The 23,428-nt window shown below is 48.9% G+C and overlaps 1 protein-coding gene across 3 annotated transcripts in view; it reads right to left on the bottom strand.

The window, feature by feature from the left end:
• The window catches only part of ATP13A2 (ATPase cation transporting 13A2), a 34,709-nt gene extending 13,008 nt beyond the window's left edge, over positions 1-21,701 (bottom strand). Inside the window, exons 1-17 of one of the 3 annotated variants that reach the window (XR_014175459.1) lie at positions 21,310-21,701; positions 19,646-19,742; positions 17,096-17,169; positions 15,428-15,595; positions 15,196-15,254; positions 14,774-14,876; positions 14,444-14,523; positions 13,521-13,598; positions 12,040-12,109; positions 8,556-8,690; positions 8,331-8,397; positions 6,971-7,102; positions 6,586-6,753; positions 6,335-6,445; positions 5,129-5,175; positions 3,881-4,069; positions 3,588-3,794 (exon numbers count right to left, since the gene is read on the bottom strand). Coding sequence is in view for 2 of the 3 variants with exons in the window: in XM_081953813.1 (XP_081809939.1) it covers positions 3,588-3,794; positions 3,881-4,069; positions 5,129-5,175; positions 6,335-6,445; positions 6,586-6,753; positions 6,971-7,102; positions 8,331-8,397; positions 8,556-8,690; positions 12,040-12,109; positions 13,521-13,598; positions 14,444-14,523; positions 14,774-14,876; positions 15,196-15,254; positions 15,428-15,595; positions 17,096-17,169; positions 19,646-19,679 (1,722 nt within the window). In the remaining variant the exon portion in view is untranslated. Of the gene's footprint in view, positions 1-3,587; positions 3,795-3,880; positions 4,070-5,128; positions 5,176-6,334; positions 6,446-6,585; positions 6,754-6,970; positions 7,103-8,330; positions 8,398-8,555; positions 8,691-12,039; positions 12,110-13,520; positions 13,599-14,443; positions 14,524-14,773; positions 14,877-15,195; positions 15,255-15,427; positions 15,596-17,095; positions 17,170-19,645; positions 19,935-21,309 lie in introns of those variants that run through there. The other 2 variants (XM_081953813.1, XM_081953814.1) reach the window with 2 other exon arrangements.
• Between the last annotated feature and the right edge of the window lie 1,727 nt (positions 21,702-23,428).

Genomic DNA, 23,428 nt, shown 5'->3' on the forward strand with positions numbered 1-23,428 from the left:
TTAGCGTGGCAAAGATGACCAGAAAAGACAACAACTAAAAGTGACAGTCACTGGAATTGGAGTTCCTTAGGATGTTGGTCTTGGGCCTCTGGTGAATGCTGGTGTCAGATCCGTGCATCTCACCAAGTAAATGAGATGAAGAGTGTGAAGTAAAGGAGAGAGGTAAGGGAAGAAGAGAGGGATAAGAGAGGGGGGGAGAAGAAGCGAGAAAGAAGGAGTGGAAAGGGGAGAGAGGAGAAGGAGAGAGGTAAGGGAGGAAGAGAGGGATAAGAGAGAGGGGAAGGAAGGGGGAAGAAGAGGCTAGAAAGAAGGAGTGGAAAGGGGAGAGAGGAGAAGGAGAGAGGTAAGGGAAGAAGAGAGGTATAAGAGAGAGGGGAAGGAGGGAAGAAGAGGTGAGAAAGGAGTGGAAAGGAGAGAGAGGAGAAGGAGAGAGGTAAGGGAAGAAGAGAGGGATAGGAGAGAGCGTAGGGGGGAAAGACGAGGAGAGAAATGAGTGGAAAGGGGAGAGGAGAAGGAGAGAGGTAAGGGAAGAAGAGAGGGATAAAAGGGGAAGGAGGGGGGAAGAAGAGGTGAGAAAGAAGGAGTGGAAAGGGGAGAGAGGAGAAGGAGAGAGGTAAGGGAAGAAGAGAGGGATAGGAGAAAGCATAGGGGGAGAAGAGGAGGAGTGGAAAGGAGAGGGAGGAGAAAGAGAGAGGGAGGAGAGAACATAGGGGGGAAGAGGAGGAGAGAAAGGAGTGGAAAGGAGAGGGAGGAGAAGGAGAGAGGTGAGGGAAGAAGAGAGGCATAGGAGAAAGCATAGGGGGAGAAGAGGAGGAGAGAAAAGAGGAGTGGAAAGGGGAGAGAGGAGAAGGAGAGAGGAAGGGGAAGTAGAGAAGAGAAGAATGACAGAGGGAAGAAAGGAGGTGAGGGAGGAGAGAGAAAGAAGAAAGTGATGAGGATAAGATAACAAATATGGTGTATGGAGAGCAGAAGAGCCAATAATCATTTTTGGGAGTTGATGGTAAGATGAATTGATGTAAACATTTAATAATACAATACGATGTTAGCTATATAATAGTATACATGCGGTCATATGTTATGAAAATGAAAAAATAAAAAAAACTTTATATAATAAAATAAAACCAAATTCTGGGCAGTTCATAATATCAGAACACATAACGAAAGAAAATAAAAATGTATATTTTTAACCACAACAAAAGATCTGTGTAGCTGCCATTCTTCAGAGGAAGGGGAAGAGGGATTATAACTTGCTACATTATCGTGCTATTTTCCTTTCTATCTATCTTTTATCCTGCATTGCATTCCCGTATAACCTTTCAGGGCGGGGAGGAGAGGAGGAGAGAAAGGAGGAGTGGAAAGGGGAGAGAGGAGAAGGAGAGAGGTAAGGGAAGAAGAGAGGGATAGCAGAGAGCGTAGGGGGAGAAGAGGAGGAGAGAAAGGAGGAGTGGAAAGGGCAGAGAGGAGAAGGAGAGAGGTAAGGGAAGAAGAGAGGGATAGGAGAGAGGGTGGGGGGAAAAGGAGGAGAGAAAGGAGGAGTGGAAAGGGGAGAGAGGAGAAGGAGAGAGGTAAGGGAAGAAGAGAGGGATAGGAGAGAATGTAGGAGAGAAAGAGGAGGAGAGAGGAGGAGTGGAAAGGGGAGAGAGTAGAAGGAGCGAGGTAAGGGAAGAAGAGAGGGATAGCAGAGCGTAGGGGGAGAAGAGGAGAGAAAGGAGGAGTGGAAAGGGGAGAGAGGAGAAGGAGAGAGGAAAGGGAAGAAGAGAGGGATAGGAGAGAGCATAGGGCGGGAAGAGGAGGAGAGAAAGGAGGAGTGGAAAGAGAAGAGAGGGGAAGGAGAGAGGTAAGGGGAGAGGGATAGGAGAGAACGTAGGAAGGAAGAGGAGGAGAGAGGAGGAGTGGAAAGGGGAGAGAGGAGAAGGAACGAGGTAAGGGAAGAAGAGAGGGATAGCAGAGAGCGTAGGGGGAGAAGAGGAGAGAAAGGAGGAGTGGAAAGGGGAGAGAGGAGAAGGAGAGAGGAAAGGGAAGAAGAGAGGGATAGGAGAGAGCATAGGGCGGGAAGAGGAGGAGAGAAAGGAGGAGTGGAAAGAGAAGAGAGGGGAAGGAGAGAGGTAAGGGGAGAGGGATAGGAGAGAACGTAGGGAGGAAGAGGAGAGAAAGGAGGAGTGGAAAGGGGAGAGAGGAGAAGGAGAGAGGAAAGGGAAGAAGAGAGGGATAGGAGAGAGCATAGGGCGAGAAGAGGAGGAGAGAAAGGAGGAGTGGAAAGAGAAGAGAGGGGAAGGAGAGAGGTAAGGGGAGAGGGATAGGAGAGAACGTAGGGAGGAAGAGGAGAGAAAGGAGGAGTGGAAAGGGGAGAGAGGAGAAGGAGAGAGGTAAGGGAAGAAGAGAGGGATAGGAGAGAGCGTAGGGGTGGGGTGGGGGTTTATAACCGTTGCCTGGGGCATCCAGTGCCTGGCTGTTTCTCACCTCTCGGGGGAATGTACAGGGGGGGAGTGGGCCAGGTGGACAAGTGGAGCTGGAAGAGGGCTCTGAGAAAGCTTCACGATCTCTTTCTCCGAGCAGCCGGTACAATAACATCTTCACACCTGCGGATTGGCTGAATCCACACCGGAGAGTTGGGAGGGGACTCTGAATTCCTTTATTCTTACTTGTATGGCTTGAGGGCCCTCAAAGCTTGCTTTGCATTTGCCTTGCTATCCCCCCTTTTGAATAAAAGGTTCCTTTCAAAATGGCAAGTTTCAAGAGTCTTTACTTTCTTGATCAAGGCGGAGAGGCCGGGCCTCGCAACTGCTTCTTCTGCCTTCTGCAAAGGGAACCACCCCCTCCCCTTTTCAACCATTTCTGACCCTGTAGAGCCATGATGGCGAACCTGTGGCACACGGAGGGCACGCAAGGCAATGCCCTGTCAGCTGGCCAGCGCGCATGCGTGTGCTGGCAAGTCGACTTCGGCCTTCTTTTGAGGCCATTTTCCGCCCTCCAGAGGCTTCCCTGAAGCCTCCAAAGCGCGAAAACCTGACCCTACGGGCAAATCGGAAGTTCGGGAACAGACTTCCGGTTTGCTCATAGGACCGTTGTTTGCCCTCCGGAGCCTTCAGGGAAGCCTCCTGAAGGCTCCAGAGGTAGAAAATTGGCCCTACGGGAAACCCGGAAATTTGGGAATGGTGACTTCCGGTTTGTCTGTTTTTCGCCCTCCGGAGCCTTCGGGGAAGCCTCCTGAAGGCTCAGGAGGTCGAAAGTCGGCCCTACGGACAAACCGGAAGTCACCATTCCTGAAATTCCGGGTTCCCCGTAGGTCCGTTTTTTGCCCTCCGGAGGCTTCAGGGAAGCTCCTAGAAAGCCTCTGGAGCCTGGGGAAGGTGAAAAAACCACGACAAAAGAGGGTGTGTTGCTGATTGCACACATGCACGCTGGGGGGGCACGTACATAGAATTAGGGGTGCGGCATGCCGGTGCACGACCCCCCCTGTGCTCCTCCCACTTTTGGCACGGCAGCCAAAAAAGGTTTGCTATCATTGCTGTAGGAGGACATGGCTGAAGAGAACCCTGGAAATGGCATCCTTGTTCCTTAAACAAAGAGGCACGTTTCTTTCTCACCCATTCAGTAGACTCCAGCATCCGGATATCCACCGGGTCACCTATAGGCTGATCTCCAAGCAGAGAGAGGGTGTGGCAGGTGGCCAGACAGCGGAGCAAGGGCCCGTCGGCCAGGTGACGGAGCTCATGGACGATGGGCAGAAAAGAGCTACCGGCCTGGGGAACGACTCCCCAGATGTCCATGCCGTCAGCGGTAAGGGTCCCTGTCTGGGAGGAAACCCCAACCAAGAAAGAGTCAGCTAAGATCCTTGGATGGGCAGCCCAGGACCCCAACACCTGTCCCGTGATCTCACCTTGTCGAAGCAAACCAGGCGCACCTTCCCACAGAGGTCGATGCGTTGGGGACTGACACAGAAAATGCCCTGGCGTTTCAGCCGAGTTTGAGCGTACATGGTGCCCATCGTCATCGCAGCTGGCAAGGCTGGGGGAACAACCACCGTCACAATGTCCAGAGCTCGGAGGGCTATCAGCCAACGGGAAACCTGCCAACGGTGACTGCGTGAGAAAACAGGTGGGTACAATGGCTTCCCAGCTACCCAAAAGGCCCACGGAGATTGAAACGAGATTGCGTTAAGATTCTTGGTGAGGTTCAGTGTTAAAATATTCATGACTGGGAGAGACATGGGAACAAGGTCAGCCGATGAATAGGCATAGCAACTAAGTCAGCCAATGGGAGCTTAATGTCGGGCCTACAGTCATATTTGTCATATTCCTTTTAGGATCTTTGGCCTGCCACACACTCTATTATTTTACTCTGCTGTTTCATTAGTAGGGTAATTGAGAGGAGGGGGAATAGCAAGGAGTAGAATGTGAATGTGTTGTTGTCAAAATAAAACATTCCTTTCTAGAAGCCCAAGGTCATTCTTTGTCTCTGCACCTCTGCACCTGACCGGAAGTGGATAGATGGAGATCTTCCAGCGTGGCAATGGAAGATTGGACCATGTGATGGACTTGTGGGCGTGGGGGCAAGATCATGAACTTTCAACTGGGTGGAAAACCCAGGAAGCTTTCAGATTCAGGTTTTCCACAGATGTGCCAACATGGCTCTCTTAAGAAATTGGAACTTAGAGCAATGCTATGCCTTGGACTCTGATTTAATTTTGGATGATATTTGGAACAGATCTGAGTCTGTGCAAAGAATTGAAACAGAAACTTAAGCAGTCTTGCTGCTCTGAGAAGTAAACAAGCAGTCCGTCTGGGCTTGTCTGCTAAAATGAAACTAACTGTTTGTGTTTCTCTCCAGTAACTCTCCTACCTTGTGTTTACTTGAGAAAACCACCTGTTGGTATTGTACATTGAGTCATCTGTTCTTATGTATATGAAGAAGTTAATGAATCCTGCTGCATCAGTTATCTGTGTGTGTTTTCTGGATTTGAATGTATGTAACAAACTCTGACAGCCTCCAGATGGGGAAGGTCGGCTGGGTCCAATCTTTTTAAGCCTGCCTCACATCCAGACTTGCTGTCATCCCAGGTTGACTCCATGCGCCCTCAATAGCAGAGACCCAATGAGACTCCGAGGCCTCCAGGCACTGAACTTACCTTGTTTCTCTTTAAGATGATGATGCTGTAGATGGTTCCAATGACGGCTGGAGGGAAGAGAAATAAAAGTCTTGGGACCCCAGCAAACAAGGCTGAGAGAGTATCAGAGCAGCCCATGGAAACCCACAAGGAAAGAGCTGAATCTGGTGTCACCATTGGGATAGGCCTTGCAGAAGGAGGTCGGACGAAGAGATTCCAATTAGACAAGGACCTACAGGCAGGATATATTGCACAGAGGTGGCCGGGCCCAGCAGCTCCTCAGCTGCGTAGAGGCAGGACATGTTTTGGGATGTGCTGGGGACCAAGGATGGCTTCTATTCCAGCTCCTGCTGATTCCACCCCAGCAGAAACAAGCCAACTAAGGATGTCCAAGGGCCAGCAGAGTTCCCCATGGGTTGCTGAGGAAGGAGATAGTGGCAGCTTTACGCTGTTCCTAACTACCATCTGTAACTATGCCCTGTCCCAAAGAGGCTCCACTTGTATGTCCCTGAACGTTTAGTGATAGGGGTTAAGCACTCTCAGCTGCTCCTGATTCTTGATGGAAGCATTTTGAACCCATGGCGCATGGTCTCCTTCCCCGTTTCTAAAACTTTAACCCTACAAGGCCAAGAAATAAAAAGACGCCTGCTCCTCGGGAGGAAAGCTATGGCAAATCTAGACAGCAGACTAAAAAGCAGAGACATCACCACTGCCAACAAAAGTGCGTATAGTCAAGGCTATGGTTTGCCCAGTTGCAAGTGAAGGTTGGACTATAAGGAAGACTGAGCGCCAAAGAATGGAGGCCTTTGAACTCTGGTGCTGGAGAAGACACCCGCGAGTCCCTTTGGCTGCAAGGCGATCCAAGCGGTCAGTCCTAGAGGAGATCCACCCTGACTGCTCTTTAGAAGGCCGGATCCTGAAGAGGAAACTCAAAGACTTTGGCCACCTAATGAGAAGGAAGAAGGACTCCCTGGAGAAGAGCCTCATGCTGGGAACGATGGGGGGCAAAAGAAGAAGAAAGGGACGGCAGAGAAGGAGGTGGCTGGATGGAGTCATCGAAGCAGTCAACGTGAGCTTAAATGGACTCCAGGGGATGGTAGAGGACAGGAAGTCCTGGAAGAACATTGTCCATGGGGTCGCGATGGGTCGGACACGACTTCGCAACTAACAACAACAACAAAAGACAGGGGGTGTTTTTTCTGCTTTTGATACTGTGTGTGAACTTACCCAGAATGGCAAGGAAGGTGACAAACTTCCAAGCATCGTTATGAAACCTGAGCTTCAGTGGCTTGGGGTGAAGGATGGAGCTGATGAGATCCCCTTTGGCTGTGTAGAAGCCTGGAAGAAGAAGAGGGAGGGAGACGGCAAGTCTGCCGTGAGACCAGAGATGTAGGGGTGCAAGCAGGCGCTGTAGGAGACTAGACAGTCTCAACACTAACTGGGGGAGGGGGGGGAGAAGCACTCTGAAATGCCCTCACCAGTGCGGGTCACCACTGCCAGGATATCAGCATCCCCGTGGGATCGAGCCTGGATGACTTGTGTCCCACAGAACAGGGTGTGACGTTTGTGATCTTCGGAGGAGTAGGTGGTGTTGGCCTCTTGCGGGTCTTTAGGCAAAGGGGTCTTGAGGACTGGCGTGCTTTCCCCTGGGAAAAAGCAGACGGCTTGTTGGGGACCTCCAAGGAAAACCTGAAAGCGGCCATGGTGCTTGAAAGCAGCCACGTCTCTTGAAAGCAGCCACATCAGGGTGCCATAGACAGGAACATGTCAAGCATTTGGTGGGGGATCCAGGCAGGCAAGATCTGATGGGGGCTTTAAAACAAGGAGCAGATGTTCTTCCCCCCCCCCCTCCCACCAGCTCACCGGTCAGAAGGCTTTCGTTGACCACACACTCGCCGTTGAGCAATGCGGCGTCGCAGGGAACCAGCATCCCCTCCGGAGAGACCACCAGGACGTCTCCTGGCACGAGATCCACGGAACTCACCACCACTCTCTCTGGTAGCCAAGAAAGGAAGGAGCTCAGACCGTGTCCCCCACCCAGCCCCTGGGAGAATTGGGTTGAGAGTTGTGCCAGGCTTTGACCTTGGAGGGGGTATCTCCCTTTTCCAGCTTCTCCTGGAAGGGAAGATGCGGGCACCTTGTGGGCAGCGGAATCTGACTGTCCTGTTTGGGCGCTGTAGTCTAGAGGGAGCAGGTGCCCTAGGTGTTGCTTTTAGGTGCAAGCGGCTGCTGGGACATGCCTTCTCCTTGGCCCCCGAGAAGGAACCAACGAAGGCCATGTGTAGCGGGAAATAAGAAGCTCAGTCTAGACCAGTGTTTCTCAATCTTGTCAACTTGAAGATGCCTGGACTTCAACTCCCAGAATTCCCCAACTGGAGAATTCTGGGAGTTGAAGTCCAGACATCTTCAAGTTGACAAGGTTGAGAAGCACTGGTCTAGAAGAAAGATGCCATGATGTGCAGAATGAGGGAAACGGTTCTGGTGGATGACCCAGTTGAGAAGGAGAGCCCATTCACGAGTCCAGCTTCAGGCTGGAGCTGCTCTTGAGATCCACCAGGCTGCTGCTCTGACCGAGGCTTCCCAAGAGCATGAAGCAAACTCCTTGTCCCGACAAAAGCCCCTTTTATTAATTTCCTTTAAATTCTGCTCGTTCACATCCAGCAAAGTCTTTCAAGGGAGGATTTACAGTCACAGAACTCATCTAGCTTGGAGAGCTGCCAGGCTGATATCTGCAGAATTGGCAAGGAGTCTCGGAGAGTCACGAAACAATGAAGCAAACTAATTGTCTCCTGCAAACTCCACTCCCCTTTCGCTCCTCTTTTATTTCCTCTGGGAGGGGCCATTCATTGTCCACTTGTGGCCTTACTCCCAAGTCGACCCCTGTTCTTTAGCTGTTCATTGTATAAGACGCACCCAGATTTTCACCCTCTTTTTTGGGGGGGGGAAAGGTGCGTCTTATACTCCGTCTTATACTTTGCACATGCGCACACTGGTAACAGGCTCTAGCTGTTCGTCTGCCCCACTGATGTCTGACTCTGAAGGCAGCTGATAACTGGCATACGGCTCTGGCCCGCTCTCTGCCTCCGACACAGAGCCCTCATCGGAGCCTTCCCCAGACTCCAGGACTGGCCCATGTTCCTCCCCAACCCTCCTCACTGTCTGGATCTGCTGCTAGCTCTGCTGGCGGGGCACAACAGCTGCCGCCCAATAGGTCTTTGCTCACCTCCAGAAGGTCGGCAGATCTGCACGCTGCTCACCACCTTAGCCATGTCCCGGAGAGTCCTGTTTTGCTGAAAGAACCAAGGCCTTGGTCAACGCGGCCGCAGGGGCAAAGCGGCAGAGGGTCTGTGGCATCGCCAGCCCCTCATTCCTGCTGCAGTGGTAGGCTTGAGGGGCAGGGCAGATGCAGAGGTTCAGTGGGGAGAGGGAAGTCGTGACCAGCGCCCACCTTTTTGGTGACGTAGAGAGAGAGTCCGATGGAGATGGTGGAAATGATAAAGATGCAGGCGGCGTAGGAGTAATATTCTTCACAGATCCATAAGGTGATGCTGAAGACTTGGAAAAGGTAGAATAAATTCAAGATCTGCAAGGGAGGAGAGGAAGAAGGTACAGTTAGCCCTTCATCGGTACTTCCGCCTTCAGTCTTTGGGTCTCTGCAGAGCCTTCCCCTCCTAAGCTAATGAGCTCCCACGGGGCCTAAGATTCAGAGGAGCAGCTGGGAAGCCCCATCCCTTCCTCCCTGCCTCGAAGGTTCTGCCGAGGGACTTCATGCTTGTCTCTCTGCAGAATGACACACCATATTTTACGGAGTATAAGACGCACCTTCCCCCCCACCCAAAAAAGAGGGTGAAAATCTGGGTTTGTCTTATACAATGAACGCAGCATTTTCGGCCTACCAAAATCCTGCCCCCTTTGCAAAAATGGATGTGCAGAGGGTTTGGGAGGCTTGCAAAGTGCTCCTGGGGGTTAGGGAGGGCAAAAATGAGCAAACAAACGGGCTGTTTTTACTCATTCCCCCTCCCCCCCTGCCCCCAGGAGCACTCTACAAGTCTCCCAAAGCTCTGCCTGCCCTTCTATTCTGCAAAAAAGGGGCGTGCAGATGGTTTGGGAAGCCTGCAGAGTGCAAAAACGGTTTTTTTAAAAAAATTTACCTCTTTAAAATCATGGTGCGTCTTATACTCCGGTGCGTCTTACAGTCCGAAAAATATGGTAACTCCTTCCGAAGAGACTGAAATAGCACTTAGCACTTATATATCGCTTTTACAGGCTTCTCTAAGCGGTTTACGGGGTCAGCCCTATTGCCCCCAACAATCTGGATCCTCATTTGACCCACCTCAGAAGGAGGGAAGGCTGAGTCAACCTTGAGCCGGTCAGGATCGAACTGCTGGCAGTGGGCAGAGTTAGCCTGCAATACTGCATTGTAACTTGCTCTGGCGCCAAGAGTTCACCGTTGTCCCTTTTTTTATTTTAAATTTTTTCCTCTTCGTAACTTCTGAATTGGATTGATGTGGACCGACCAGAGGTGCCGAGAGTCAGATGGCATACGAGTTTGTGGGGGGGAGGAAAATATCCATTGGAAAGTTGCAGGTAATAGGCCTAGTGAGTGAGCTTGCAGGCCTCACTGGACCAAAGTTTAAACTAATATAATTGCAATATGTCCCAGACTGATATTTCTAATGTGCCGACGGGCGTCTGCATTTTCTGCAAATTTTGTACTTGTGTGGATATATTTGGAGGAGGAAGAATGAGATGGTGGGAACTGAGGAACTGAAAGTAACAAGTGCCTGAGAAGCACAAATGTTTGCAGAGAGTGACAGTCAGTGACAGTCAATAAGAAAGAAGTGAAACACTATAAAAAAAAACACCAGGCACTTTGTACCATATGTGGTTGGACGTGCAATGAGGCAAAAAAAATATTGGAAAATGATTCAATCGTGGTTAGAACAAATGGTGGGAGAACAAATTATGTTTAAACCAGAAACTTTTCTCCTAGGGGTTTAAGAAAGATACACTCTATCTAATTATACATATACTGACTGCAGTGCGCATAACCTATGCACAGCATTGGAAAAAAGAAAATACACCATCAGAGCTAGATATAATCAGAAAAGTGTTGGCCTGTGCAGAAGCAGATAGGCTCACTTTGGAACTTAAAAATAAAGGGGAATCAGAATATTTTGAGGTATGGAATAGATTTTATGATTGGTATAAGTTAAGTTGACAAGACTGGAACCAATGTATATATTGTGATTGAACAGAAGGACAGACAATGTATTAAGTAGATTAACTGTTAATGGTTGAAACTAGCTGTACATAATGCGAATGTATGATCACCCCGACTCCGCGGCAATGCATTGTTTTAAATGTAAAAATAATAATAATAAAAAATAAATAAATAAATAAATATACATATACATATACATATACATATACATATACATATACATACATACATACATACATACATACATACATACATACATACATACATACATACATACAAATATATATATCCACAAGTCTTAAAGTTCCCAAGTTTGGACACCCCTGCCCTAGGAGCATTCTGCAAGCCCCCTAAAGGCTATTCATGCCTTTTCTTGGGGGGGGGAAAATGGGCCTGTTTTCGTGAAAAATGGGCCGTTTTGGGGAGGTTTGCAGAACGCAAAAACTTTTTTTAAAAAATTCGCCTCTTCAAAACCTTGGTGCGTCTTATACTCCGGTACGTCTTATACTCCGAAAAATACGGTAAGTAATGTGGCTTGAGATGGGAATGGGGTCCTTTGCCAGATAGCAATCCTTGTAGGACTTGCTATACGCTATAAAGGAACCCATTGCAATGGGAAAATATCGGTTTTGCTGTGCAATTGCATTGCTATATTGGCTATTCATGTTCGAGATTGCTCATGAAACAATAAACCTCTGATCTTAATTTAGTTAATTTTGGTTGAGCAATAAGTAGGAATTTAGTAATTTTTAGATTGTTTTAGATTGTTATGAAATGTTTATTTGTCAACAATTAAATAACTACAATTAACAATAACGGAATGATAATGGATACAATTTAATGATATATACTATGTACTCTTAAACTAGTGAAAGAAATCTGGATACAGATTGCAAATTGCGACCTGGGAAAAAGACCTATAAATTTTACTAACAAATTTCTATTTAGGTTTTGTTATAAAGGTGTAATGTTTTTTTGGGGGGGTGGGGGGGTTGACGAGAAGAGTTGGGATATAAATAGTAAATGACTTTTAGCTAATTATAATAACAACAAGGAAATGTTAATGGATATTGTTTAATAATACATACATGCTCCGGTATTGGTAAAAGCAACTTGGATATAAATTCTAAACAGCGAATTGGGGGGGCAGGGGAAAGGCTTAGAAACTTTATTAATCGATTTTTTATTCAGGATATGTTATAAAAGTGTAATGTGATTGGAGGATTTTTGAAATAGCTAACATGTTTCCATTACGTGGTTGTGTTTTTAAGTATGAATAAGTTCAGGCAGAAGCACGTTCAAACAATTGTAGTCAAATGAGAATTGTGGTATATTGATAGTAAGAGACATAACGATATTTGATTCAAAGTGTATGATCTAATATGGGCTACAAGTAGTGACTGTGGAAGAAATGCACGAAAGTTATCTGTAACCAATCGACACGCTTTCTACAAGATGCATTGAAGGATGATTCTTTGTTTGTGTTTTTGTTCAATTAAAATAAAAAAAATCTTAAAAAAAACAATATGGGGATATTTTTTGGCGACAAGTTTAATCCCTTATCATTGCTACTGCTCTCCCTGTGACAGAGCACAGGGAGAAGCAAGATCTGTCCTGCGCTCTTTGGACCAAGGAGGAGAGAGCCCAGCCACTGGACCTTCCTTACTTGCTCGCTCACTCACGTTCCGCTGGCTGACCTAGGGCTTACCTCATCCATCAGCAGCAAGAGGTACGACTTCACCGGCACGTCAATCAAGTTTGGCCCGTAAATCACCTTCCTGTCAAAGAAGGGAAAGAACACAAGAGTTTTAGGAAAGTCACAGCCATCCTCAAGGCCCACTTCAGTTAGCTTCACTTCAGAACCGGGGCTTCAGAAAATGTGGATCAGTGGTGGGCTCCAGGCGGTACGCTGGGAGCAGTGGCCACTGTAACGGAATGGTGTTTCGTTGGGCCCACCCTCCCACCCTCGTTCCTTACCTGTTTTTAAGCCAACTAGGCCATATGCGCACGCACGCTCAGCGTACGGCACCTGCGTGACCTCCGGCGAGCAGCTGGAGCGTCGCTGGGTGGTGGCGTATGCATGCGCAAATGTCCTAGTTGGCTTAAGCCAGTGTACCGGTACTGCGACGGGATCCGTAACCCACCACTGATGTGGTCAGCCTCCAGCTAGTATCTCGTAATAGAGTCGAAACGTAAGATTGTAGAATGGCAGAATTTGCTAGTCGACAGCCAGCTCTTACGGACTTTGGCGTGAGAAGTTGGCTGGATTGACATCCTTGTAACGCTGGCTTGAGAGCAATAGCCATGGCACTTATATACCGCTTCATAGTGCTTTACAACCTTCTCTTAAGCGGCTTATAAAGTCAGCATATCTTCCCCCAACAATCTGGCTCCTCATTTTACCGATCTCGGAAGGATGGAAGGCCGAGTCAACCTTGACCTGGGGAGAATCGAACTGCCGAACTGTTGGCAGTCGGCAGAAATAGCCTGCCGGTCTGCATTTAATAGGGACCTGGTGGCGCAGGGGCTAAGACGCTGAGCTTGTCGATCAGAAAGGTCGGCAGTTCGGCAGTTCGAATCCCTAGCACCGCGTAACAGGGTGAGCTCCCGTGACTTGTCCCAGCTTCTGCCAACCTAGCAGTTCGAAAGCACGTCAAAAAGGCAAGTAGAGAAATAGGGACCGCCTTTGGTGGGAAGGGAACAGCGTTCCATGCGCCCTTGACCACATGACCACGGAGACGTCTTCGGACAGCGCTGGCTCTTCGGCTTTGAAACGGAGATGAATAGCACTCCCTGGAGTCGGGAACAACTAGCACATATGTGCGAGGGGAACCTTTACTGCATTTAACCAATGCCCCACCACGGCTCATTCTGTGAGCCTGATGTAGGGGAGGAGACTATGCCAGTCCCCTTGGTGCCAGCTGTACCCCACAACCATGCTGGAAGAGTGAGGCCACCGACAGGGAACGGCTGGTGGATTTTGTGCAGCTCGACGAAGAGACGTTAAGCCTTTTTAACGAGGCCTAAATACAACTCTCCTTTTAAATGAAGTAGAAAGCAAGAAGGGAATGAAGGAAGGTGGTCTTGCGAGATCTTTTGTTTTTTTTCCAAACAATACCCCTGCAAAAAAACCGGGTTACTACAGTGCTAAAGAAGGGAAATACCCTTTCCCTAAAGGGAGGGACATGCCTGGCAGATTGCTCCGGGACGCTCAGGCCGCCGCAGGAGTGACGGAGATCGGAACACGTCCAGCCATTATTCAACGTGCTGCAGAAACACAGAGAAAGAAAGGGGGGGGCAGGTTGGATTGGATTTATATGCATTTCTTCTCGGACAGATTAAAATCCGGAGGTCCAGAGGCCGGTTAGGCTAGCAGGGGCTGGCCAGGCCCACAGCTACATCCGAGGAAAGCATTCTGCAGAGAGGCCCTATTCTTACCTAGGTTTCCCCAGCAGCACGAAGCCGAGTCCTCGTCCTGATAAACCCCTTTTATTTAATTGAGTGTGAATTCCTCTCCAGCCAAGTCTTTCCTCTCCCACCGTCTTTCAAGGTAGCTCACAATTACTGACCTTTATCAGGCTTGGAGAGTGGCCAGGCCGATATCTTTCAGACGCCCACAATACTTGGCAAGAATGCAGGAATGAACTAACGGTCTCCTGCAAACTCCACTCCCCTTTCGCTCCTCTTCTATTTCCTCTGGGAGGGGCCATTCATCGTCCACCTGTGGCCTTCCTCCCAAGTCGAGCCATGTTCCTTAGCTGATTCTTTCGTCTGGCAACTCTGGGCATGCACGCACACTGGGAACAGGCTCCAGCTGTTCTTCCGCCCCACTGATGTCTGACTCTGAAGGCAGCTGATAACTGGCATACGGCCCTGGCCCCATCTCTGCCTCCGACACAGAGCCCTCGTCAGAGCCTTCCCCAGACTCCAGGACTGTCCCATGTTCCTCCCCAACCCTCCTCACTGTCCGAATCTGCTGCCAGCTCCAGTGGGCCACAACACACCCTCTTCTCATTTCTACTCTCCACATGCCAATTGCCCCCTTCCTCTCCCCCCCACAACAATCTATGACAAGATGCCAGTAAAATTCAAAGCTGGGAAGAACCTCTCACCTGGCCTTGCAGTAGGCCTGCCGTCTTTCCACCCAGAGGTAGTGCACACCTTCGAAGGCGTAATAACGAAGAATGTTTTTCTGAAGAGGAGAGGGAGGCGAGTTATTAAGGTCTCCAAGGTGGCAGCAGCACCAGCAGCTGGACCTGGCCGGAAGAGCTTCCTCTGCCCATCCTGCTTTGTGCCATGGCGGGGACGGCGTCTGTACCCCAAAGTACTGGGACCGTGCCTGCCTTCAGGGTGATGTGCCCCTCTGCAGGGGCGGCTTGTCAGGGGACCCCATCGTTAAGCCACTCAGAATGGAGCCAGGGTCGTGACCTGAGGGTGCTGACCTCTTCCTTCTCGTGCAGCCGTATGGTATCCTGGCTTCTTGCTTGGTCATCCGAAACGCCCACGGTGATAGCGCTTCTCCCCTCGTCTGCTCTGGATTCGAGGCTTCCCAGGAAGAAAGGAAGGGAGAAGACATTTCGGAAATCAGGAAGGTGGCCCCTGGAGGAGGCTCCAGAACCAGGGCCCCTGAGCTGGTGTGGGAGTTCCGGAGCAGCTGTCGGGGGTGTGAGGGGCAGATGGATGCATCTGACTAAGGCTGCGTCCCCATCCTTCCTCTTACCTGCACCGAGCACCTGGTCGGCCTCCCTCTTGGCAGAAGGCATTCTCTCCCTGTTGACTCCAGGTGCAGCCACGGATGTCCCGTCCCCCCAGCCCCTTCAATACCTTCTGCCAATCAGGGAAACGCACAGGAAGCGCTGCTCACCTGCCATCTTCGATCTGCTCTGTTTGGACCCTGGCCGCGAAACACCGTCCCAGCTGATCCTGGAAAGAAGAGGGCGGGAACAGCTGAAGGCAGAAGCGCCTCTTGCCCGGGGAAGAGACAGTGACTTTGGGGAGAGGAGGAGATTGGTCGAAAGCCTGCCAGGGGCCGCTCAGGGGCCCGCTGTAGGGCCCGAACCGGCTGGAGCCCTCCCGCCCTGCCCTCTGGCACTTACTCGAATGAGCACCCAGTCTGCCTGGCGCAAGGAGCAGGGAGTGCATTTGGCGTAGATTTCCAGGTGTGGCTTCCAGTGGAAGATGACGAGAGGGAGCCCCAGAGTGAGCACGGAGACCGAGTGGCATAGGAACGCCTTCCATGTCTTCCTCTGGTAACCTTTCACTTCCTGGGGAGGGAAGAAGCGCGATTGGCAGGCGTTCCCCTGCCCGCAGAATCAGCCGGTCGGTTAAGGACAGGTAGAGTTTGGGGGCACGGTTGACAAATCCCGAATCTGAAGAGAACTGCGGACTTTGACCGTCTCATTGTGGATTATGAGAGCGCGAGAACGCTTCCTGGCAACACCCGAAGCCTCCGGGCCCAGACATTGTGGCTCACAGCTTAATCCCTTCTGGATTTCTTAAAACCTCCAGGATACAAAAGACTTAAGAGAAATGCAAATTTTTCTCATTTCCTCATCAGCCTCACCTCAGACATTGACCTCAAGTCTTGTTCTGACCGAGGCTTCCCAAGAGCCTGAAGCAAACTCCTGGTCCTGACAAAACCCTCTTTTATTAATCAAGTGTGAATTCTGCTCCTTCACATCCGGCAAAGTCTTTCGAGGGAGGATTTACGGTCACAGACCTTATCTGGCTTGGAGAGCTGCCAGGCCGAGATCTGCAGAATTGGCAAGGGGTCTCGGAGAGTCACAAACCAATGAAGCGAACTCCTGCAAACTCCACTCCCCTTTTGCTCCTCTTTTATTTCCTCTGGGAGGGGCCATTCATTGTCCACCTGTGGCCTTACTCCCAAGTCGACCCTGTTCTTAAGCTGTTCCCTTCGTCTGGCAACTCTGCGCATGCGCGCACTGGGAACAGGCTCCAGCTGTTCTTCTGCCTCACTGATCTTCGACTCTGAAGGCAGCTGATAACTGTCAGATGGCCCTGGCCCTCTCTCTGCCTCTGACACAGAGGCCTCATCAGAGCCTTCCCCAGACTCCAGGACTGGCCCATGTTCCTCCCCCACCTCCTCACTGTCTGACTCTGCTGCCAGCTCTTCTGGTGGGAAACACAACAAGCCTTTTCTTTGGGAAAGCCATCTCCTAGTTCCCAGTATTGAGTGCCTGATGTGGCACTGACCCTCCCTCGGCTCTCTGATCCTCCCCACTTCCCCTCCGCCTCAAAGGTATCCTGACTGGAAACTCTCTTCTTCTCTCAAAGAATGTTTTATTTTTTTATTCTCTTACATACCATTTTAAGTATAAATTGACATGATGGTTATTCTTCTTTACATTTATCGTTCTTATACATTTATTATTTTAGTTAATAGGTTATAATATACAGTTTGGGTTGCTCTGTTTACCATCCCTTCCTCCTGTTGTAACACCACCTTATTTTCCCTTTCTTTTCTCCCTCCTCCCTTCTCTACTTTCTTCCTTCCTCCTCTCCTTCCCCTTCCTTCTTCCCTTACCTTTCTCCTACTCTTCCCCTTCCTACCCTCTCTCCTTCTCTTTCTCTCCCTTCCATCCTCCTCTCCTTACCTCTTTCTTCTTTCCCCCCCGTCTTCCTCTCATTCTCTCCTCCTCTCCCCCTTTCTTTTTCTATTTATTGTTGGTGTATAGTTCAAAACTCAGTTTATGTTTCCTTGGGATGGTATTCCCGCCAAGCCAAATATAATTTATAATTCTTACCGTAGAAGGTTTAGTGGGGATCTGCTCCAGAGAATGGTAATTCAGTTGCTGGTCTCCCAACAGGCTGCTATTACCTAACAAAGGAGAGAGAGAGGAAGCGGAAAAAAATCTCAGGGCCGCGGAAAACAGAGGTTTTCTCTTTGTGTGAGACAACGACACGTCGGACGGGAAAATCCCGCTATAAACATCGCTGCTCCCTCAGGCAGTGTTGAACGTCAGCCCTGAGGTGGCAAAACAGGTCTGACTGCCCAAGGAAGAGGCCAACATTGTTTGAGAACAACAAGAAAAATACCGATATACAGATTAAAAGAGTTGGGAGGGACCTTGGAGGTCATCTAGTCCAACCCCCTGCCCAAGCAGGAGACCCTACACCATTTCTGACAGATGGCAGCCCAGTCTCTTCTTGAAAGCTTCCAGGGATGAAGCTCCCACAACTTTTGGAGGCAACCTCTGTTCCATGGGTTGATTGTTAGGTTCAGAACATTTCTCCTTATTTCCATGTTGAATCTCTCCTGGCTCAGTTTCCATCCATTATTATTCCTTCTCTGGCCTTCGGGTGCTTTGGAGAATAGCTTGACCCCCTCTTCTTTGGGGCAGCCCCTCAAATATCGGAACATGAACTGCAGAGGAGCTTCGTGAATCACTCCGGTCGCAAATGTGAAGCGTGTGGAACTCCAGGTGCAAAAGAAGCTGTGCCAAAGAGTCCATTTTGGGCTGGGCTTTTTTGAGGGGGCAGAATTAGCCCTGCTTCCCCACAGCCGGAGACCTTCCTGCAAGGCACCTCATCCAACAGAGGCACTGTTCTGCCCCTGGGCCCTGTATGGAAGCACCATCTTGCTTGCCCCCATTGGGGTTAGAGGGATCACGGTCTCTTTTTTCATGTTTAAAGAGACCGATGAGCTGAAGGATGGATGGAAGATACTTTCAAGTGTATTTGGAAGAAGTGCAGAAGGGGGAAATGAGGGAATAACAGAGAGGAGGAGGAATTTATACGCGGCTAGAAAACAGAAGCCAAAACAGGAAATAGAGAATGCAACTATACGGTGATATAAATCATTAATATTATTATCAGTGTTAGTACTACTGTTATTATACTATTATAGGGCAAGGTAAAAGCAATAGGAAGGCAATGCAGAATGGAGAACTATAAAGGCTAAACGTGAAAGCTGATCCAGGAGGCTGTATAATTACTTCATATCGTTATGTAAGTTTTGTGTTTTGTTTTTTCTTGTTGTGTATTTCTTTCTGTTTTTAAAGATTAAAACGTTCAATAAAAATTAGTTTAAAAAAATAGAGAGGAGGAGGAGGAGAAGGAGAAGGAAGGAAAGAAAGAAAAACTGATTCCCAAAACAAATTGGTGCAAGAAATTACAGGAGAACAGATAAAATACAAACCCGAAATCTTTCTGCTGGGAATAATCAAAGGGAAATATACAAAGAAAATTAAATACACATTAACACATCTGCTAACTACAGCTGGAATAGCTTTTGCCCAATGCAGGAAACAAAATAATGCCCCCTCGGACGAGTTAGTGATAAAAAAAAACCTTTGGATTGTGCAGAGATGGATAAATTAACACTGGAAATTAAAAGATAAAGAAGTGTCGGAATATTATGAAATTTGGAACAATTGGTACAAATGGCTGCAAAACAAGAAAATTAATTAAGCCGAAAAACTATATATAAATATATAGAGAATGTATTTGTGTTACAACCTCTGGTATGCCCAAATATGGGAGGGAGCTCACTACTCCCCCTTTCTGTCCTTCGGCTCATTACAGAAGATCATCCAGGCAGAAAACCATATTTTTATTTTTAATGTTGCCTTTGCTATGTTTGTGTTGTATTTGTGCTGATAAATAAATAAAGGGAGACTAGTATAGTTCTATTTCAAGCTATTTAGCTCTCATCAGCTAGCCATACCCTTACTGGGATTTGAGGGGTTGTAACACAAATACATACCTATTTCCTATGGCTCAGCTGATAAGGAGGAGAGCCTGTGGCTTAGTGGCTAATACATCTGCCTAATATGTAATACAGCCCAGGTTCAAATCCCAGTAAGGGTATGGCTAGCTGATGAGAGCTAAATAGCTTGAAATAGATCTATACTAGTCTCCCTTTATTTATTTATCAGCACACATACAACACATATATAGAGAACTGTGTATAAAGGTGTGCAAATATAGAAGTGAAATGTTATATACGTGTACAGATATGATGATATAACAATGTTGATATAATGACTGTAATGTGTTGTAGAAGGGAAAAAATAAAAAAAAATCTGCTAAGGAAGGAAAGAAAGAAAGACTGCTCCCAAAAACAAATAGGAGCTTATTTTCATGTCCAAGATAAAGAGAGGGAGTTCTCCAACCCATCATACACAGATGTGTTTAGCCAGAGACACCTGTTGCTGGCTGGATTATCTCCCTTTCATGGGACAGATCCTGCATCTTGCGAGAGACGGAGAGAGGGGCCGCCCTGAACACAGAGAAGCAGCTGGATTTTGGCTCCCCCACCCTTCTTCTCTTTTTTAAGCCCTTTCGTCTCTTACCTGGCAAGATCCTGGCGCATTCGGCGGCCTCCATGGGACCCTTCAACTTTTCCAAACATCCTCAAGAGAATTGGAGCACCGTACCCTCCATCAGTACCTGGCCAAACAGGGAGCCTCAGAAAAGGTACGTCTCTCAGCACTGGGTGATTACGGCCAGAGTAGCACTGGCCTTGCCCTCGGTGGGCTTCACAGGCAGGGATGAAAGCGGCCGGACACATTCGCTCAGCATGTCCTGTCACCCGGCCTCTGTCCCTCTCGTGTGCCTGGGACTTACTCCAGGGTTCAGGGGTCGGACAGTTCCGTGAAGTCAGTGCAAAGGGGCAGGGGGGAGAAAAGATGAGAGCAGGGAGCTGGCAGGATGGCCAGCCGGGGGGGGGGGGAGGTGGGTAAGGCTTTTGGCTGGGACACCTCTTATGGCTGAGACACCCCCCCCTCCCATGGGAAACGAGGGGAAGCTGAGCCCACCCATGCAAGTAGAGCAGTATTTGCCCACCCCCAAGGAAAAGTCCTTTTTGGAGAGGGGGGGAAACTCCGGGCAAGGGACTGTCCCAGTTTGTGGGTAGAGGGCACTCAGGGCAAACTCCTCCCCTCCCATGGGAAGCGAGAGGGCCACGCAGGTAGAGCAGCATCCCCCTCCCTCTGAAGCCAAGGTACTTTTTGGGGAGGGGGGAAACTCCAGGCAAGGGATTGGCCCAGTGCTGAGTGGGGGGAGGCACTCAGGACAAACTCCTCCCCTCCCATGGGAAAGAAGGGGAAGCTGACCCCAGCCACACAGGTAGAACAGTATTCTCCCCCCCCCCCCAAGTTAGTCATTTTTGTGGAGGGGGGAAACTCCAGCCAAGGGACTGGCTAAGTGCTGTGGAGGGGGGGGGAAACTCAGAGCAAACTCCCCCCTCCCATGGGAAACGAGGGGAAGCTTAGCCCAGCCATGCAAGGTAGAGCACCCCCCCCCCAAGACAAAGTGTCATTTTGGGGGAGGAGGGAAACCCCGGGCAAGGGACTGGCTCAGTGCTGAGTGGGGAGGGGGGCACTCAGGACAAATACCCCCCCCCCCCGGGGAAGCTGAGCCCAGCCATGCAGGTAGAGCAGCATCCCCCCCCCCGGAAGTCAAAGTCCCTTCTGGGGAGGGGGAAAACTCCGGGCAAGGGACTGGCTCAGTGCTGAATGGGGAGGGGGGCACTCAGGACAAACTCCTCCCCTCCCATGGGAAACGAGGGGAAGCTGAGCCCAGTCACACAGGTAGAACAGCCCCCCCCTGAAGTTAGTCATTTTTGGGGAGGGGGGGAAACTCCAGCCAAGGGACTGGCTAAGTGTTGTGGAGGGGGGGGGGAAACTCAGGGCAAACTCCCCCCTCCCATGGGAAACGAGGGGAAGCTTAGCCCAGCCATGCAGGTAGAGCAGCATCCCCCCCCCAAGTTTCCCCCCTCCCCCCAAAGTGTCATTTTGGGGGAGGGGGGAAACTCCGGGCAAGAGACTGGCTCAGTGCTGAGTGGGGCGGGGGGCGCTCAGGACAAGCTCGGGCAGCCCCCTCCAGCCAAGCCCCAGCCCCCTGCAAAGGAGGAGGAGGAGGAGGCTCCGTCCAAAGGCACCTGCTTCTCTTGGGCCAGCGGCGGCCACCCCCTGCCCGTACCCCGCTGCCTCCCCCCGCAAAGCCCCTTCCTCACCAGTCGGGGGGGGGGAATGAAAGACGACAGTCCCTGGTCCTCCAAATCCAGGCCGCCCGCAGTGCTACGTGTCACACCTCTCTCTTTGGCCCGCGATCAAGAAAGAGCCCGGCCGGAGGGAGCCGGCTTAAGGCTCTTCCTGCAGCGGCCAGGGGACGGGCACCACCGGTCGAAATCGCCCGCAGGCTGTCCCCGGGCGCCCCGAAGAAGGCAAGGCGAAGCGGGGCGGCGAGCGGGCTCTCCCTTGCAGGAGAGCCCCCGAGCTGCTGTCTCTCCCGGTCCTGCCGGCAGCGGCTCCAGCAGGTGGACAGCTCCGATCGCTCGCCCGTCCGTCCGTCCGCCCGGGAGCTGCCGGCGAAGCGGAGGTGAGCGAAGCGGGCGAGCTCGGCAGCAGCTGATCCCGGAGGGGGCGGGGCCTGGGCTCGCGGAGGCTGCCGGGAGAAGTAGTCCTAGCGGAGTCGACTCAGAGCTCTCTCTCTCCCCCCCCCCTCTCCCAGCAGTACGACGCCGCTGGGCCTGAAGGGCATTAGCAGCCCCTCCCAGGCCTACGGTGGTCCCTATATATATAGGGCTTTTGAATCCCCCACAGGACTGCCTCGTTTTGTTTTCAACCTTTCTCATCTTTCTTTTTTTAAAATATTATTATTATTATACAGCTTTCTTCCATTTTACATCAGTTTCAGCTTTGCAACAACTCTATAAAGGTTTATATCCAGAGGTTTTTTAAACATTTATATACACTATTATATGTACATTAGAATGGAATAGAGTAAGGAATAGAATAAAAAATATTCTATTTTTCTTCCCTCCTCCTATTCTATTTATTCTAATTCTATCCTATATTCTATTCTATTCCTTATTCCATTCCATAATTCTATTCCATTCTAACACCTATTCCATTCCATTTATTCTAATTCTATCCTATATTCTATTCTATTCCATAATTCTATTCTATTCCTTATAGTATAATAGGTATAATTCCATAATTCTATTCCATTCTAATAGGTGTTAGAATGGAATAGAATTATGGAATGGTACCATTCCATAATTCTATTCCTGCCTAGGCAGGGGGTTGGACTAGAAGACCTCCAAGGTCCCTTCCAACTCTACTATTGTATTGTATTGTATTGTATTATTGTATTCCATTCTAACACCTATTCCATTCCTTTCTATTTATTCTAATTCTATTTTATTCCTTATTCCATAATTCTACTCTATTTTAATACCTATTCCATTCCATTCTATTTATTCTAATTCTATCCTATATTCTATTCTATTCCTTATTCCATTCCATAATTCAATTCAATTCTAATACATTCCATTCTATTTATTCTAACCTTAACCTATATTTTATTCTATTCTATTCTACTTACTCCATTCCATTCTATTTATTCTAATTCTATCCTATATTCTATTCTATTCCTTATTCCATTCAATAATTCAATTCAATTCAAAGTTTCCATTCTATTTATTCTAATTTTATCCTATATTTTATTCTATTCTACCTACTCCATTCCACTCTATTTATTCCAATTCTATCCTATATTCTATTCTATTCCTTATTCCATTCCATAATTCTATTATATTCTAATACCTATTCCATTCCATTCATTCTAATTCTGTCCTATATTCTATTCTATTCTATTCCTTATTCCATAATTCAATTCAATTCAAATACTTTCCATTCTATTTATTCTCATTTTATCCTATATTCTATTCTATTCTATTCTATTCTATTCTAATACCTACTCCATTCCACTCTATTTATTCTCATTCTATCCTATATTCTATTCTATTCCCATTCCATTCATGTTCTGTTGTATATTAATCTATTCTATTCTTCTATCCTATCCCTCCTTATTCCTTTTCTAAGCCTGGTGGAGGAGAAACTCACATTTCTCTTCACCAAACTGTGTTACAAATTATGTACCAAGACGAAACAAACCATCTTGAGGGCAAGCCGGCATGCTGTGTGGATCCTGACCTCATTTTTATGTTCACCACCATGGATGGTCCCCTAAAGCAACTCCTAATTACGAACTTAACTGGCTAACTTGTCGCATGCCAACTCTCGCTCCCGTGCCCTTGCAAATGACTACAAGATCTTTCCGCCCGGGGA

The sequence above is a fragment of the Natrix helvetica genome, assembly GCF_964273705.1.
Source record: "Natrix helvetica genome assembly, chromosome: 5".
Taxonomy (NCBI): domain Eukaryota; kingdom Metazoa; phylum Chordata; class Lepidosauria; order Squamata; family Natricidae; genus Natrix; species Natrix helvetica.